The sequence below is a fragment of the Neoarius graeffei genome, chromosome 10 (genome assembly GCF_027579695.1).
Source record: "Neoarius graeffei isolate fNeoGra1 chromosome 10, fNeoGra1.pri, whole genome shotgun sequence".
In the NCBI taxonomy this organism is placed as follows: Eukaryota; Metazoa; Chordata; class Actinopteri; order Siluriformes; family Ariidae; genus Neoarius; species Neoarius graeffei.
This window is the reverse complement of record NC_083578.1, coordinates 26429642-26449218: the sequence shown is the minus strand read 5'-3', so window position 1 is coordinate 26449218 and position 19577 is coordinate 26429642. Positions and strand designations below refer to the sequence as shown.

Here is a 19577-nt window from a genome sequence, read left to right as displayed (position 1 = left end):
TTTACACAGAGGCTTTGCGAAGTATTATCATGGTCATGTTTGTTTCTAACCATGTTTATGGCTCTGGTTAAATACTCTACTTATATATTTTTAAAAAAAAAAACATTTCTCAGTTTCCACATTTGATATGTTGTCTTTGAACTATTTTCAATTAAATATAGGATTTCCATGATTTGCAAATTATCGCATTTTGTTTTTATTTCCTGTTTACACAGCATCCCGACTTTTGTGGAATTGTGGTTGTATTTCTTGTTGGAGCTTCAGAATTTTGTCATTTAGCTGTCCCACTGATCCAGTCCAGATATGTTGATTTAAAATCAATAGAAACTGACCACCAAATTTCATCTTACTTAACAGAAATATAAAACAATACTTATGGTAATTAACACAAAAATATTTTAGATGATGCAGTTTAAAGGCAACTACAAATGATAGTCACCTTCTTGTTTTATATTTATAAAGCTCAGTCATTTGTAACATTTTAATTTTATCTTGGAACTCAGTGTAATTACAAGAATGGTTGCTGAAATATAGATTTATATTTATTAGAGAAATGTCAATTAGCACACAACAGACTCTATTTTCATGCCAGAGAAAGTGTAATTTCCCAGTTAACACCAATGTGTTGCTATTTTTGGGGGGCGCAATCCAATATTTCATCCTAACTCAATGCCCTCTTGCAAAGCACGTGGAGGGGCAGTGGGATTTTCAAGCCCATGTTGGTGTCTTGCTGCCTGATTTCAAGCCTCTTCAACATAAATACGTTACTTCACCCAAATAGTAAATACAAAATAGCAATGATTTTATCCATAACAAGTAACAACAAACAACTCAGTTGCTGGGGTGAAGATAAATTCACACTAACAGCTTTTTTTGATGCTTCTTTTAGTCAGGCATAAGGATTTATTTCAACCAATCTTGATAAACTTTTCAGGCACAGGGCTTTAACACGTAGCATTTGTTAAAACCAGACATGCTGCTCTGTGTGGTGCAGCAGCAGTAAAGTGTTCGCCCTATTATCCGGAGGTCACAAATTTGATTTGCGACAATGCAAAAGCCGTCTATGGCTGGGAAGTAAGGGAGCAAAGTCGGCTGTGCTCTGTCGGTGGGAGGGAGGCATAGTCTCTCTCCGCTGTCAGTCACAGTGACACAAGTCAATTGTGGGTATCTGTGAGCTCACGTATGTGGAAAAGGGCAGATAGCTCTTTCCTCTAAAGTGTGTTACAATGCCCTGTGATGCAGCATGAGCAGAAGTTTGAAATGATATAGTTGGCTGGCAGCACACATCTCAGAGAAGGCATGTGTTAGCCTTCACCCTCCCTGTTTGGTAGAACTGGCTGTTAATCAAGTTGGAGAGAAAAGGGTGGGGGATGGGACGGGGAGTAGGCTGATATCAGTACATTAATTAACTGCTTGCATGCTTTTAAATGATTGTGGATTTTAGGCAGTTGGCATTCACACTGAAAATGTGCAAGTTTAAATCCACAGCTCCTCATTGAGACACATCGACTAAAATACTGACATAAAATTTTGTAACAAATGAGAGAACATATATGTTATTTAAATATATATGTATAATAAATAGGATATTACACGGGTGCATGAAGATATGAAGTATATCTTCGAGTAGTGAATGGATATTTTTCAACATGAGAAGATAAACTTCATGTCTTCATGCCACCGTGTAATGTTCTTTCTATTATATGGACACATCCACAAGAAAAAAAATATGCAAGTTAATCAGAAGAATTTTAATCTTGAACCAGTTTGCCATGTTGACAATGCGCATCGAGTCAGTGGAAAAACACTGGAAGTGACATCATCAGAGTGAATTATCGGGAATTATTATACATACGGGACACTTTTTCGATGGAATAAAAATGTGTATTCTATTCCCTTCTAGTGGGTTTCATTTATTTGGTTTGATAGCATGCAATATTGTTAGCATATTGCTTATCCTATGTGTATTGTCACTTTAGCCAATGGAGAATGAGCATACAATATTGTACGTTGTCAAGACAACACGACATTACACGTCGGAGCACGAATATCCAGTGAGAAGGTTTTCTGCTGCGCATGCGCACAATCATTTCTTTGCTCGCCAGGAAAAAGAAAGACATGTTAAACACCCGAAAGGCTACCAAAACTTCATTAGATATTCTTCAGGCATATTTACAAGCAGTGGTGAACCGTGACTATTAGAACTGGGACTTGAGCTCAGGCAAAACTTAGCCAGACTCATCAAGTAAAAGCAATAGGACAAAGGATTTTGCAAGGGATTAGCGACAGGCTGCCAAGTCGCTCCGTTGTGTGTACAGTGGTGCTTGAAAGTTTGTGAACCCTTTAGAATTTTCTATATTTCTGCATAAATATGACCTAAAAACTTGATCATATTTTCACACAAGTCCTAAAAGTAGATAAAGAGAACCCAGTTTAGCAAATGAGACAAAAATATTATACTTGGTCATTTATTTATTGAGGAAAATGATCCAATATTACATATCTGTGAGTGGCAAAAGTATGTGAACCTCTAGGATTAGCAGTTAATTTGAAGGTGAAAGTAGAGTCAGGTGTTTTCAATCAATGGGATGACAATCAGGTGTGAGTGGACACCCTGTTTTATTTAAAGAACAGGGATCTATCAAAGTCTGAGCTTCACAACACATGTTTGTGGAAGTGTATCATGACACAAAGGAGATTTCTGAGGACCTCAGAAAAAGCGTTGTTGATGCTCATCAGGCTGGAAAAGGTTACAAAACCATCTCTAAAGAGTTTGGACTCCACCAATCCACAGTCAGACAGATTGTGTACAAATGGAGGAAATTCAAGACCATTGTTACCCTCCCCAGGAGTGGGCGACCAACAAAGATCACTCCAAGAGCAAGGTGTGTAATAGTTGGCGAGGTCACAAAGGACCCCAGGGTAACTTCTAAGCAACTGAAGGCCTCTCTCACATTGGCTAATGTTAATGTTCATGAGTCCACCATCAGGAGAACACTGAACAACAATGGTGTGCATGGCAGGATTGCAAAGAGAAAGACACTGCTCTCCACAAAGAACATTGCTGCTCGTCTGCAGTTTGCTAAAGATCACGTAGACAAGCCAGAAGGCTATTGGAAAAATGTTTTGTGGACGGATGAGACCAAAATAGAACTTTTTGGTTTAAATGAGAAGCATTATGTTTGGAGAAAGGAAAACACTGCATTCCATCATAAGAAGCTTATCCCATCTGTGAAACATGGTGGTGGTGGTGGTGGTGGTAGTATCATGGTTTGGGCCTGTTTTGCTGCATCTGGGCCAGGACGGCTTGCCATCATTGATGGAACAAAGAATTCTGAATTATACCAGCGAATTCTAAAGGAAAATGTCAGGACATCTGTCCATGAACTGAATCTCAAGAGAAGGTGGGTCATGCAGCAAGACAACGATCCTAAGCGCACAAGTCGTTTTACCAAAAAATGGTTAAAGAAGAATAAAGTTAATGTTTTGGAATGGCCAAGTCAAAGTCCTGACCTTAATCCGATGGAAATGTTGTGGAAGGACCTGAAGCGAGCGGTTCATATGAGGAAACCCATTAACATCCCAGAGTTGAAGCTGTTCTGTATGGAGGAATGGGCTAAAATTCCTCCAAGGTAGTGTGCAGGACTGATCAACAGTTACCAGAAATGTTTAGTTGCAGTTATTGCTGCACAAGCGGGTCACACCAGATACTGAAAGCAAAGGTTCACATACTTTTGTCACTCACAGAAATGTAATATTGGATCATTTTCCTCAATAAATAAATGACCAAGTATAATATTTTTGTCTCATTTGTTTAACTGGGTTCTCTTTATCTACTTTTAGGACTTGTGTGAAAATCTGATGATGTTTTATGCCATATTTATGCAGAAATATAGAAAATTCTAAAAAGGGTTCACAAACTTTCAAGCACCACTGTAGCTGTTGTTGATTTTAAGTCACTAAGTAAATTACACAGGTAAATGAATACTTAAATATGAGTGAAAAATACTGTGGTGAGCGTGCGTGGAAGAAGTCTGGAGACAGAAATCGTTTCTTGGTCGTTAGCCTGTGCTACTTGCTCTCAATAGCACTGGCTTGACTGCTTTATTAGCATTCGCTAGCACTACTGAAGAACGCTACACCGGCTGGAAGGTGACTTCACTGCTGCGCCGACTCGCGGTTAAGCTCACATTGGCTTTCGAGAAGGCCGAGGACGATAAATTTTTGGTCCCTCCCACTATAAAATCAAAATGTGCTGGGTTAATTCATCGGTCACTTCCTACATAAACATACACTGCCATGGCCTTCTGTCCCGGCAGTGAAGTCCTAACCAATGAGTGAGCCAGCTTTAAACTCTTCTCTGCCTAGAGACAACAAACAAAGAGATCTCACTGGATAACTCTATTTTAATCTTTTCAGGACAGTAACCCTTTCATTTCTGAAGCAGATTTGACAGAAAATGAGGCCGAATTAGAAGAGAATAATTAGAATGAAATTATGAAAGAATGAAAGCAATTCAAGAATGAACTCCTCTTCGACTCGTTCAATATCATGCTAGCTGAATGGAATATATCTGATAGACCACTCAAAGCCAGCCAATATTATTTAAATATGTGTCATTCAGATCCGCAATGTATTTCGGACAAAAAACGCGAGTTTTTCAACACAAAAAGATAAACTTCATATCCTCAAGCCAATGTGAGTTTCTTTTTATTATATAGACACATTCACAAACAAAAAGTACCCAAAGTTATCAAAGCAATTTATTGATTTCCTCACAACTGACATATGGCGTTTTCCATGTCCTGGATATAGTTCGTATGAAAAAAAAAAAATGAGTGGTGTATTTCCCAGTAAAACACTCAGATCCATATATAAAATTGCTGCACTTTCTGTCATCTGTTTATTTGCTCACTAAAAATTGATGTGAAAATCTGTAAGTGAAATCTGTTCGGATGTAATTGTGAAAGCATCACTGTGCTACACTGTGCACACAGTTCCTAAAGTGTTCATCCAGTCCTCTACCCCATACCCAACCCCTTTTTACATCTATGCTGCTCTGTGCCATGTTACTACATGCTGAAAATCATAGCGTTTTTTTTTTTTCCAAAAATATACAACACTGTGATACCTTGCTTTTGTGCATGTGCCTCAAGCACCAAAATCGAGTGTGACATTTCATGTTGGGGGAAAAAAAAATTAGCATTAATCCTCACTCCTGCTTTCTGTGGAGGTCCTCTTGTATTTTGTGCAGGTGCATGAGCCTGATGCTGTTCATTCCTGCTTCTTCCAATAACTGTTTACGAAAATTTTCATCCTCTTTCTGCTTCTGCAAGCGGGCTTTGTCCTTAAGCTTTCTCACACGCAGAGTTTCCTGCAACCAGAGACATCAAACACATACACTCACCGGCCACTTTATTAGAAAACACCCATCCACCTGCTGTTTTAGGCAGTTATCTAATCAGCCACCTGATCCACAGTGCACCGGACCCTTACGGCACCTCCTGCGGGTGGTGGGTCCACAGGAGAGTGGTTCCGAGAAGGAAGTCTGGGCTGTTCTGCTTCGGCTGCTACCCCCGCGACCCGGATCCAGATAAGCAGCAGAAGATGGATGGATGGATGGATGGATGTAATCAGCCAATCCCTTGACAGCAGCACAATGCTTAAAATCATGCAGATACAAATCAAGAAAAATTGTCATCTCTGTGACTTTCACTGCGGCATGGGTGTTGGTGCCAGATGGTCTGGTTTGAATATTTCAGAAACTGCTGATCTCCTGGGGTTTTCTCACACACATACACACACCAGTCTCTAGAGTTGACACAGAATGGTGCGAAAAACAAAAAACATTGAGTGAGCGACAGTTCTGTGGGTGGAAATGGCTTGCTGATGAGAGATCAGAGGAAAATGGCCAGATCGGTTTGAGCTGCCAGGAAGGATAGAGCAACTCATAACAACCGTGGTGAGCAGAAAAGCATCTCAGCATGCAACAGCAGAAGACCACATTGGGTTCCACTCCGACCAGCCAAGAACAGGAATCTTATGCCGCTTTTCCACTACCAACGCGGCTGAGTCGGGCTGAGCGGGGCTGTTGGAGTTGCATTTCGACTACAACCGCGCTGAACCGTGCTGGCTGGAAGTGGGTGGACACATTGGGTGGAGTTAGCGAAAGTGGGTGGACGTCACGTGATGTCGTTAGGCGGTGCAAACAGTGACATCGGTGACCTTTTAAGCGGTAGTCTCACGACCCGGAGAGTAAACAATAAACATGGAGTCGTTAGTGTTGCAGGTCTTGGTGCTGTGGCTTGTTGTCACCGACAACGCCAACAGATACTGGCAAGAGCGTATAGATGAGGCGAGGCGCATAAGGCTTCAGAAATTCTCGTAATTCGTAATTATTCTTCTTCCGGGTTTACGGTGTTTACAGATCCCAGCGTGCTCGCGGGGCGTGTGTGGGCATGTGAGGACACTCCTCCTCACCAATCAGTGCACAGGGGAGTGTCTCCTCACGCCTCTCGCCCCACTCGGCTCGGTTTGGCTCGCTTCAGCCCCACTCCAAAACCGTGCGAGTTTTGGGTGCTGAGTAGGGCTGAAGCGAGCTGAGTCGTGCCGCTCTGAGGTAGTCAAAACGCGAGCCGTGTCGGGCTGAAGTGAGCTGAAAAAGGGTAGTGGAAAAGGGCCATTAGAATCAAGAACAAGTTCCTATTAAAGTGGCTGGTGAGTGTACAAGATACACACATTGCATACCACAGAACACTTCATAAGATTTTGAAACAAGCAAACAAAAATATACCAACTGATTTTGTGGTTTTGTTCATCACAGAAAATCTGGAAATGTTACTTTTTCAAATGTGCATGCTCACTTATTTAGAATAAGCATGTCTGAATGCAACACATCACATGCTGAGCCACAAGATTCAACATGTACCGTATGTATGCATTCTGGGATGCTTTTCAGCTCACCACAGTTGTAAAGAGTGGTTATTTGAGTTACTGGAGACTTCCTGTCAGCTCGGGCTATCCTTATCTAACCTCTCTCATAAACCAAGAATTTCTGCTTGCAGAACTGCTTACTCTTGGCATGTGATGTTTTTTGTTTTTCGCACCATTCTGTGTAAACTTTAAACACATGTGAAAATCCCAAGTACATCAGCAGTTTCTGAAAAACTCATACCAGCCGATCTGGTACCAACAACCATGCCACAATCAAAGTCACAGAGATAAAAATTTTCCCGGTTCGGATGTCTGATGTGAATATTAACTGAAGCTCTTGACCTGTATCTGCATGATTTTATGCTTTGCCACATGACAATCTGAATGCGTAACAAGTGTTGCCAGGCAAAACAAACCTTGCCTGGCAGCACTTATTTTATACCTATATGTTGATCATGGTAATATTTCTCAATCATCAGCTGTCAGGTTATAGTCCTATGAAAATCCATGACCTTGACATTTCAGAGTCATTCAAGGTCAAAGGTTATGGTGCCAAATGAAAGCCTATATGGCACGTCCTATAAGGTGATAATGGTAAACATCTGTCTACCATTAACCGTTTTCAAGTTACAGCCCTCTGAAAATCCATGACCTCGAGTTTGACCTTTCAAGGTCACTCAAGGTCAAAGATCATGGTGCCAAATGGAAGTTCCTATATGCTCAGAATAACAAACATTAGTCTATCGGCAAGCGTTTTTGAGTTACAGATGCGGTCAGAAGTTTACATACAGTGACGTGAATGATATCTTGGATATGAACGTCATGGCAATATTTGAAGAAGTGTGCATATTTGTCACATGCACAGTGAGATTCATCCTCTGCATTTAACTTATCTGAAGCACTGAACGTGCACGCACACACACACATCCAGAGAAGTGGACAGCCATACTACAGCAAACAGGGAGCAGTTAGGGGTTAGGTACCTTGCTCAAGGGCACTTCAGTCCAAGGCCAGCCCATGTTAACCTAACTGCATGCCTTTGGAAACCGGAGCACCTGGAGGAAACCCACGCAGACACAGGGAGAACACGTAAACTCCACACAGAAAGGCCCCCACCCACCGCTGGGCTCGAACCCAGAACCTTCTTGCTGTGAGGCAACAGCGCTAACCACTACATCACTGTGCCGCCCATTTGGGCTTTCAGTAATTTCTTTGAACTGTTCTTTTTCTGTGGCAGAAAATACAGCGAACATATTTAATTTAATTTAAAAAAAAAACACTACAATTTGGTGCACAAGTTTGAATTTTCTTTGGGTTTTCTGAGATCAACACAGCGTCAAAATTATACACACAGCACACCTAATATTTGGGTAAAATGTCTCTTTATAAGAGCCACCTTGACCAAACATTTTTGTTTACCATGAACAAGCTTCTGGCAGAATTCTGGTTGGATATTTCACGACTCTTCATGGTAGAATTGGAAGAGTTCATCTCATCTCATCTCATTATCTCTAGCCGCTTTATCCTGTTCTACAGGGTCGCAGGCAAGCTGAAGCCTATCCCAGCTGACTACGGGCGAAAGGCGGGGTACACCCTGGACAAGTCGCCAGGTCATCACAGGGCTGACACATAGACACAGACAACCATTCACACTCACATTCACACCTACAGTCAATTTAGAGTCACCAGTTAACCTAACCTGCATGTCTTTGGACTGTGGGGGAAACCGGAGCACCCGGAGGAAACCCACGCAGACACGGGGAGAACATGCAAACTCCACACATAAAGGCCCTCGCCGGCCACGGGGCTTCGAACCCGGACCTTCTTGCTGTGAGGCTACAGCGCTAACCACTACACCACCGTGCCGCCTGGTAGAGTTCAATTAAAAAAAAAATTTTCTTGGCATGGACTCGACTTATAAGCACGGTCCATATATTTTCAATAGGGTTGAAGTCAGGACTTGTTTTAAGCTTAATGTTAGCCTGCTTTATCTTCCACAACCAGCTCTGATGCGTGTTTGGGTTCATTGTCCTGTTGTAACTCCCAAGTCATGTTCAAGTTTCTGATGGTTTATGCTCAAGAATTCTGAGGTAGTCCTCCTCCTTCATTATTCCATCCACTTTGTGCAATGAACCAGTTCCACTGGCAGCAAAACAGCCCCAGAGCATGATGATCCTACCACCACCACCAGCTGGTACAGTGTCCCTCTGTACATGATGGTCATTGTGGCCAAACAACTCAATCTTTGTCTCATCTGACCATACAGCTATCCTCCAGAAGGCTTTTTCTTTGTCCGTGTGGTCAGCTTCAAACTTTAGTTAAGCTCGAAGGTGTCAGTTTTGGAGCAGGGGGTTATTTCTTGGATAGCAGCCTCTTAGTCCATGGTGATCTGAACTGCAGACAGTGATCCATCAGCTTCCAGTTCATGGCAGGGCTGTGCCATGGTGTTTCTCAGGTTGTTCCTGACCATCCAAACCAATTTCCTTTCAGCTGAGGGTGACCGTTTGGGTTTTCTTGAAGCAAAGTGGCTTGGCAAAGTGACTACACCTCACAGTAACTTGCATACAATTGTTTGAACTGATCTTGGAATTTGCAGTTGTTTAGAAATGGCTCCAAGAGACATTCCGGAGTTGTGTAAATCTGCGATCCTCTTTCTCAGATCTTCACTGAGCTCCTTGGACTTTCCCATTTTACTGTGTGTTGGTCAATCCAATGAGTGCTGTAAACAAATCCGTTTTATGAAGGCACAGAGAAGCTACCAGCTGTAGTCAATCATGATCACTAACAGAAAGTTAAGAGACCTCGGCCTTGGCAAGATAAGAGACGTTTTGGAAGTTTCAGCACCTCTGAATCAATAATCTCAATAAGTGTATGTAAATTTTTGACCCTGCATGTATAATTTTGACCCAGTGTTGATTTCAGAAAACCCAAAGAAAATTAAAATTTGTGCACCAAATTCTAGTGGTTTTTTTAAATTAAAGATGTATTTTTAAATTTAAAGATGTAAATCGTAATGCCACAGAAAAAGAACAGTTCAAAAAAAATTACAAGATTACATTCATGTCACTGTATCCAAACTTCTGAAAGAACTGTATAATGGAAAAGCTGTTATTTTGACTGAAAGGTTGACCTTTCCGGTGACCTAGACCCGATTACCTCCAAAATTTAATCGGGTAATCTACGGACCACTGCCCACCCACCCTGAAAATTTGAAGTCAATCCGTGCAACCATCTAGACGCGAGATTCTTAACAGACAGACACACACACACACACACACACACAAAGAAACGAACGAGAAGTCGTGCAGAGCACGAAACTTGCGAAAATCACAAAGAAACGGAAGTTATGGCCAATTAGGTGCTTTTACAAGATTTGACCTTGGTGACCTTGAACTACCAAAAACTAATGATGTCTTTGTGTGACCCTAGTGAGTTGTCTTGTGCATTTTGGTGAAGATTGGTCAAGAAATGACGACGCTAGAGCACCAACAAATGAACAAAAAACGGACAAACGGACAGATCAACATACTTGCAAAAATCTCATATTTTCGCAAGTAACAAACCGCACTGATTATAATACCTCGCCCCACTTACTCGGTCATGGATGAGGTAATGACATGAATAAGCGGGGTACAGGTGTTCCTATAAACGGCCAGCGAGTGTAGATATTAATGTCATTAATGTTTATTTTTTAGAACAAAATGTTAGGAATAAACCTTTAGATTATATGATCAAACTTTTGATTCGTATGATTTGATTAGTAATGCTCTGGATTTCCACACATCCTGAATTAATGAGCTGACACAAAAGCTTTAGGCAAATCAAGCTGAAGCAAACGAAAGGGCATGCTTTTATTTCTACTTTTAGAAGGAACTAATTATTTGTTGTATAAGAAGGTTATAAAATGATGCTCAAAACTGTGATAGTCATATATTCAATTACTGACTTGCATTCCTGTCACATACCTGACTGGCCGCTATACTGGCCTTCAGTGATTCTGCTGCGTCCATCCTCCTCTTCATCAGCTCCTTCCTCATCTTTTCTCTCTCTTCCTCTTTTTCACGCATTCTTCAACACAGAGATAAATTAGTGCCCTGGGTAAGAATATATGACCATTGTGACAAGTGTGTACTGTATGTGTCATACGGTACCTTCTGAGAGTCTGTTTAAGGAAGACTGCTGCTTTCTGACGGCTTGTCCGGATCTGATCCCGCTTCCTCAGTTCAAGCTCTGCTTGCTCTTGTAAAGCCTCTTCCTGCTCACTGACACACAGCAACAACATTTCAACCTTAATGTATATTTATATTGAATATCTACATTAGTTTACTCGAGCAAAATCTTGCTTTACATGATTTTAATATACGAAAAACTTTTTTGCAGGTTTGTATGTATAAGAGTTCAGCATCAGAATTAACTCCATGGGACTTGCTACAGCGGAGATTTAACTGTGCCACTGAGTACTTTTTGGCCCGCAGCGCTTTGAGTTTGGTTCCCCTGGCGACACTCTTCTCCCTTTGGAGTCTTTGATTGTACTTCTCCTGTTTCAGGGCTTGAAATTTCTTCTCCTCATGCTCCACCTCCTGACGCAGGCCTAGATACTGACCAAGTTCTACGTCCACTTGACAAAGCTCCAGTCTGGACAAAAGAATGCAAAATTAATCTGCTTTTAGAAGTGATCACAAGAATCTAGCCGAAAGGTTTAAATGACCTCTTTTTACGCTGTTCTATTTTTAATCCAAAGGCAATTAAATAAAAGGTTAGGCACAGTTAGACTGAAGAAAAGGTTATTTTATTGGTTATTTATAAACAGACAGCGTGTGGTTAGGACTAATTAGCTAAATGATATGTCAAGGTGATTGGAATTGTCGTATAATGTTGAAAATGTTCTTCATTACTTCCATGTAAGCTGAAACTATTTCCCAGTTCTTTGAGAACTTGCACACGGAGTTTAAAGAAAGTCATCCCATTTTCCAGGGGCTTGCCTATTATTAGTTGGCTAATAAAATAAAATAAAAATAGAACAACATGAAGAGTCTTATTATACAACAGTCCAGACAACCGCAAAGAATAATAATGTCTCGCCCCGCCCTCTGAGTTGCGTGGGTGATTGGGGGTAGGTGCTTTGGGCTAAATGCAGTGAACATCAAAAAATCATTACACAGTACATTTTTTATATAATCTTTTTACAAATTTCTTGTCTAACATCCCTCGTAGTTTGGGGCCTCCAAAGAGTTTCTGTTACAATCAGAGAATTCAAAATACCTGCAGAAATGATCAGATTCATATGTCAATTGGCTCATCACCAACATTTTTTTTTACCCCATCAGCTCTACGTACTTACGTGTGTGTGTGTGTGTGTGTGTGTGTGTATATAGCTCATCTCATTATCTGTAGCCACTTTATCTTGTTCTACAGGGTCACAGGCAAGCTGGAGCCTATCCCAGCTGTACAGTATATGGGCGAGAGGCGGGGTACACCCTGTACAAGTTGCCAGGGCGTCGCAGGGCCAACACATAGAGACAAACAATCATTCACACCTACGGTCAATTTAGAGCCGCCAATTAACGTAACCTGCATGTCTTTGGGGAAAACCGGAGCACCCAAAGGAAATCCATGCAGACACAGGGAGAACATGCAAACTCCACACAGAAAGGCCCTTGTCGGCCACTGGGCTCAAACCCAGGACCTTCTTGCTGTGAGGCGACAGTGCTAACCACCCCTAGATATATAAGTTAGTCAGTTAGTTAGTTAGTTAGTTAGTTAGTTGTGGTCAGAAATTTACATACAGTGACATGAATGTCATCTTGGATATGAATGTCATGGCAATATTTGCACTTTCAGTCATTTCTTTGAACTGTTCTTTTTCTGTGGCAGAATGATTATACAGCATACAGCTTTAATTTAAAAAAAACAAACAAACTAGAATTTGGTGCACAAGTTTTAATTTTCTTTGGGTTTTCTGAAAATCAACACAGGGTCAAAAATCTACATACGCTCACTTAGATTATTAATTCAGAGGTGCTGAAACTTCCAAAATGTCTTTTATCTTGCCAAGGCCGAGGTCTCTTAACTTCTTGTTAGTGATCATGATTGACTACAGCTGGTAGCTTCTCTGTGCCTTCATAAAAAGGGTTTCTTTACAGCACTCACTGGATTGACCAACACACAGTAAAATGGGAAAGTCCAAGGAGCTCAGTGCAGATCTGAGAAAGAGGATCGCAGATTTACACAACTCAGGAATGTCTTTTGGAGCCATTTCTAAACAACTGCAAATTCCAAGATCAGTTCAAACAACTGTATCCAAGTTATTGTGAGGTGTAGTCACTTTACCAAGCCACTTTGCTTCAAGAAAACCCAAACTGTCACCCTCAGCTGAAAGGAAATTGGTTTGGATGGTCAGGAACAACCTGAGAACCACCATGGCACAACCCTGCCATGAACTGGAAGCTGATGGATCACTGTCTACAGTTCAGATCACCATGGACTAAGAGGCTGCTATCCAAGAAATAACCCCCTGCTCCAAAATTGACACCTTCAAGCTTAAGTAAAGTTTGAAGCTGACCACACGGACAAAGAAAAAGCCTTCTGGAGGATAGCTGTGGTCACATGAGAAAGATTGAGTTGTTTGGCCACAATAACCACCGTGTACAGAGGGACACTGTGCCAGTTGGTGGTGGTGGTAGGATCATCATGCTCTGTTTTGCTGCCAGTGGAACTGGTTCACTGCACAAAGACGGAAAATTGAAGGAGGACTACCTCAGAATTCTTGAGCATAAACCATCAGAAACTTGAACACGACATGGGGCTTGGGAGTTACAACAGGACAATGAACCCAAACACACATCCGAGCTGGTTGTGGAGGATAAAGCAGGCTAACATTAAGCTTAAAACAAGTCCTGACTTCAACCCTATTGAAAATATATGGACTGTGCTTCTAAGTCGAATCCATGCCAAGAAAAAAAAAAAATTTAATTGAACTCTACCAATTCTACCATGAAAAGTCGTGAAATATCCAACCAGAATTCTGCCAGAAGCTTGTTCATGGTAAACAAAAATGTTTGGTCAAAGTGACTCTTGCAAAGAGACATTTTACCCAAATATTAGGTGTGCTGTATGTATATTTTTGACCCTGTATTTATAATTTTGACCCTGTGTTGATTTCAGAAAACCTAAAGAAAATTAAAACTTGTGCACCAAATTCTAGTGTTTTTTTTATTATAAGATCTATGCTGTACATTCTGCCACAGTAAAAGAACAGTTCTAAGAAATTACTGAAAGCCCAAATGACATTCATATCCAAGATGACATTCATGTCACTGTATGTAAACTTCTGACCACAACTGTGTGTGTACACACACACACAAATGCTATAGACTAAAAAAATGATGAAATGAAATGTTTCAAACATTTAAAAAAATACTATAAACAGCAGTAAGCCATAACAAACGAAACAAAGTCAAGATTTGGTGTGAGACGACCCTTTGCTTTAAAAAAAAAAAAAAATTAGTGGTCTCAGGTACAGCGAGTGCAGTTTGATAAGGAAATGAGCTGTAGGTTTTACTGAGCATCTTACAGAACCAGCCACAGCTCTTCTGGACACTTTGTCACACTCGCTTCTTCATTTTGCACTAAAACCCAGTAGCCTTCATTATGTTTTCTTTTTTAATCTGAAATGTGCTCTCCGGGCCAAAACCAGCAGGCTCAAGAACAGTTTCTTTCACCAGGCGGTCAGGAGGCTCAACTCCCTCCCTGTTCTGCCCCTCCTCCCCCCTCTGCCCTCTGCCACAGATTCTGCTCGCACACACCCCTTCAGCATCTGACATGTCATCCTCACAGTCCCCCCCCCAACACACACACACACACACACACACATACATCTCATCGTTCATTAACACACTGAACTCAGGGACCGCACATCTCACTTTACCTCGCCCATTTGCACTATTCCGCACTACCTCACCTTAACAGCTGCTAGTTTGTTTATTCTGCTTATTTCATGTTTACCTGCTATACCTCAAGTGCCCTTGACTGTTTGGTTATTTGTACCAATTTGTGTGTGTGTGTGTGTGTGTGTGTGTGTGTGTGTGTATGTATGAGTGTTTAGTCTAGTTAATATCTAGAGTGTTTATACTGTTTATATTGTCTGAGTGTTTAGTCTGTCTTGTTATCTAGTGTTTATACTGTTTATTTATATTGTTTATATTGTTTGAGTGTTTAGTTAATATCTAGTGTTTTATTCTGTTTATATTGTTTGAGTGTTTAGTCTGTCTAGTTCCTATCTAGAGTGTTTATACTGTTTATATTGTTTGTTTTTTTCAATTATTTATTGCATTGCCAGTTTGCACCGTGGGTCAGAGAGGACTGATCTTTCATCTGTGCTGTATGTCGAGCATGTATAGCATATTTGACAATAAAGTTGACTTGACTTATGTAATATGCTGCTCAGATACAAACTTTTTCTCATCTCATCTCATTATCTGTAGCCGCTTTATCCTTCTACAGGGTCGCAGGCAAGCTGGAGCCTATCCCAGCTGACTACGGGCGAAAGGCGGGGTACACCCTGGACAAGTCGCCAGGTCATCACAGGGCTGACACATAGACACAGACAACCATTCACGCTCACATTCACACCTACGGTCAATTTAGAGTCACCAGTTAACCTAACCTGCATGTCTTTGGACTGTGGGGGAAACCGGAGCACCCGGAGGAAACCCACGCGGACACGGGGAGAACATGCAAACTCCACACAGAAAGGCCCTCGCCGGCCACGGGGCTCGAACCCGGACCTTCTTGCTGTGAGGCGACAGCGCTAACCACTACACCACCATGCTGCCCACAAACTTTTTCTGTAACATTTAATTTTGTGTTGGAAAACGAACACTTGGAACTCCAAAAGCAAATTTTACTGACTCGATAATGCAGAAGTCATAAAATAGAACTCCATAACAAAGTTTGTATGAAGAAGGAAAAAAAAATAGGGTGCCTAAGACTTTAACAGTACTGTAACCAAAGGGTTAACAAAAATCAAGTGCCAGCTAGCATTGAGAAATATATATTTGTAAAGGTTGGAACACTATGAATAAGACACGCTACGAATAAGAATCAGCCGTATTAATAAAAAATAAATAAATAAATAAATAAAAAGACAGCGCTTTGGACTCATTTTTGAGTAGGTTTCTTGCTGAGTACATTCCAGTGTACTTCAGTGTGGAGCTCCAGTACAAAATGTGTAAAGGTTGGCAGGTCTGATGCAATTCTTCAAATATTTATTTTCTGGTGTTTTCCATCTCCCCCTCATGCTTGCAATTCCAGTATGAATACCTTAGAAAGTTAGACATTTCAAATGACCTTCAACCTGCAAGTGTTAAATCCGGCAACCTCAGTGGACTTTTTTTTTTTGATGACTCTGCACTGGGGTATAAGACTCACTCATGTTCTTGCAGGACCATGGCTAGATGAGCCTCCAGCTCCTCCTCTGCTTGAAGTTCAGCACAAACACACTTGTGGCTGGCACGTAGGCGGAATATGGCTGCGCTATGGACAACAGCACACGCTGAGGTTGAAGTAACAACAGATACTACTCCCTCCCACCTACAATGCCTGTTCTTTGCATGTTACCTGTTCTCTGCCTGCTTCTCCCTTTCTATGTCATTTTCTATGTTGTCTCTCTGTTTTTCCAGCTCAGTCACATGAAGACGGCAGGCTTTCAGTTCCTCCCTGTAAAAGTAGAAGCAGGTGAGAAGCAAGAAGGCTTGTTAGGGTTTAAAAATAAAAAGCGTCCATTGTTTTGATGGCAAAATATGCCTTTCCAAATTAGCTTGAAAGGTTTCTTTTAGCAGCAGTCACAAGGGAGCTGGAACGTGATCACACCTCAGCGCATCACAGAGAACGTAGAGAAGAGACTGGTGAGAAGAAAAAAACATACACTGGTTTTTCACAAATTATGTAAGCTTGATGACGTGAAGCACTTCAGCCCTTAGCCTGATCCTTGTGCATAAGATACGTCAAAGGTAGAAGAGCTTAAATGGTTCTTTATTTACATAATACCGAATCGTATCGGCAGGATTCCATAATTTTGCTCTTTATGTAATGTAATATTAGTAGAAGCTAGGCTACTAGCTCCTAATGTGCAGCCGTGTGAAAAAATGGTGAGTAGCTCTTCAAACTAAGCTTGCACAGGACATAGAGCTTGATAGAATAGTGAAGCCCAAGGGTGCAATTGAAATATGAAGGCCATCTGAATGTGTGCAGCACTGTGTCTCATGTCAGAACGTTGCAGATTTATGACAGCATGTTTGTTCCACGCTGCTATTCAAATACAATGTAACCTGAGAGTTGCTCCATCCACCCACCTAACAGCTTCTCCACAGCTTGGGCTAAAGGCTAGAAACACATATGGAAAATACTTATGTTTTATTCTGGCTTGAGAGCTTGGTTTTAAATATATCTGCTAATTAAAGTATGAGGTTTCCTTCTGTTAAATGCAGTGGGGGGAAATTATGGTCTGTATCTGAATGCATGAACAGATGTGTGCTCGTACATATATGTGTGTGTAGGCAGACCTGGCCTTTAATACATTAAGCTCCTTCTGTTTGTAAAAACGCTCCAGCTGGTCCAGGTCCCTTCTCAGCTTGAACATCCGAGTGCTGTCCATGTCACTCTTGTCTCTCTCGTCAAGCTCCATATCTCCAGACTCCAGGCTCACATCCCTGATGGAAAGACTAACTGTGATAAAGAGCCTATAGATGTTCTTACGCAGGAAATGGCAAATATTAGACTCACCATTCGGGGTCATCAATATCCACAGAATAATCAGCAAGAGAGCCATCTTCATCCTTGAACACATCTTCCCATGTTCCAGCTTCTTCTGCTGAAATGTACACATGCATACGTGTACATGTACGTAACTACCTTCGTTCATGGAAATACAAAAATTCTCGGATGCATTCACATCTACCTTGTGTGTCCTCATCAGTCCAGGTGTTCTGTGGTGCGTCATGTTCAGGTGCTTCTGCAAAGTCTTCCGATGCACTACTGTCCATTGCGAGGTGGACTTGAACAGCCAAATGAATCGTTTGTGTGACCTGGAACATTTTAATGCTTGATAACAATTGAACGTAACCTCTATTCAGATGCAAATTAAAAGTAAAAGAATTTACATCAGAAAACACCAGCCTCTTTAATAGGAACACTTGTACACATTTCTAGAATCTCATCTCATCTCATTATCTCTAGCCGCTTTATCCTGTTCTACAGGGTCGCAGGTAAGCTGGAGCCTATCCCAGCTGACTACGGGCGAAAGGCGGGGTACACCCTGGACAAGTCGCCAGGTCATCACAGGGCTGACACATAGACACAGACAACCATTCACACTCACATTCACACCTACGGTCAATTTAGAGTCACCAGTTAACCTAACCTGCATGTCTTTGGACTGTGGGGGAAACCGGAGCACCCGGAGGAAACCCACGCGGACACGGGGAGAACATGCAAACTCCGCACAGAAAGGCCCTCGCCGGCCCCGGGGCTTGAACCCGGACCTACTTGCTGTGAGGCGACAGCGCTAACCACTACGCCACCGTGCCGCCCCATTTCTAGAATCATCCAATCAAATCAACCAAGCAGATGGCAGCAACGCAATGCATAAAATCATGCAGATAAAGATCCAGTTAATGTTCACATCAGAATGAGGAGAAATGTGATCTTTGACTGTAGCATGGTTGTTGCAACCAGACAGGCTGGTTTGAGTATTTCAAAAATACTACTTTAGGTTTAGTGGCGAACTGTTACTATTAGAGCTGGGACTTGAGCTCAGCCAAAACTTAGCCAGACACACCAAAAAAGCAACAGGGCAAAGGATTTTGCAAGGGTTTAGCAGCAGACTGCCAGGTCACGCCGCTATGTGTAGCTGTCGCTGTTGATTTTAAAAGTCACTAAGTAAATTACACAGGGAAATGAATACTTAAGTCTGAGTGAAAAATACTGTAGCGTGCGTGCATGGAAGAAGAGTCTGGAGACAGAAATCTTAGTTTCTCGGTCGTTAGCCTGTGCTACTTGCTCTCAATAGCACTGGCTTGATCGCTTTATTAGCATTCGCTAACACTACTGATGAACGCTACACTGGTTGGAAGGTGACTTCACTGCCACGCTGACGGCCCCGACTTGCGGTTAAGCTCGCGCGGGTGATACATTTTTGGTCCCTCCCACTCTAAATCAAAATCCGATTGGTTAATTCATTTGTCGCTTCCTACATAAACATACACTGCCATGGCCTTCTGTCCTGGCAGATTTTCCAGATGTCCCAAACAGTCTGAAGGGGGCGTCATCAGAGAAAATAACTTTTTGCAGGACTTTTTGCAGACTGCAGAGGACTGGGGTAAAGTTTTTTCTCTTATGAAACTCCCGTCAGACTGTTTGGGACATGTGGAAAAATGATTGTCCAGAGAAGAAAAGGTGAGCGCTACCATGAGTCCTGCGTCATGCCAACAGTAAAGCATCCTGAGACTATTCATGTGTGGGGTCGCTTCTCATTCAAGGGAGTGGGCTCACTCACAACTTTGCCTAAGAACACTGCCATGAATAAAGAATGGTATCAAAACATCCACCAAGAGCAACTTCTCCCAACAATCCAGGAGCAATGTGGT

At 41.8% G+C, this 19577-nt stretch overlaps 1 protein-coding gene across 1 annotated transcript in view; it reads right to left on the bottom strand.

The window, feature by feature from the left end:
- Positions 1–17975, bottom strand: part of cfap74 (cilia and flagella associated protein 74) — a 153080-nt gene extending 135105 nt beyond the window's left edge. The window contains exons 1-9 of the mRNA XM_060931648.1: positions 17891–17975; positions 17716–17803; positions 17496–17642; positions 16552–16650; positions 16363–16467; positions 11395–11568; positions 11085–11195; positions 10899–11001; positions 5217–5374 (exon numbers count right to left, since the gene is read on the bottom strand). Of these exons, the coding sequence (XP_060787631.1) occupies positions 5217–5374; positions 10899–11001; positions 11085–11195; positions 11395–11568; positions 16363–16467; positions 16552–16650; positions 17496–17642; positions 17716–17803; positions 17891–17975 (1070 nt within the window). The remainder of the gene's footprint in view (positions 1–5216; positions 5375–10898; positions 11002–11084; positions 11196–11394; positions 11569–16362; positions 16468–16551; positions 16651–17495; positions 17643–17715; positions 17804–17890) is intronic.
- Between the last annotated feature and the right edge of the window lie 1602 nt (positions 17976–19577).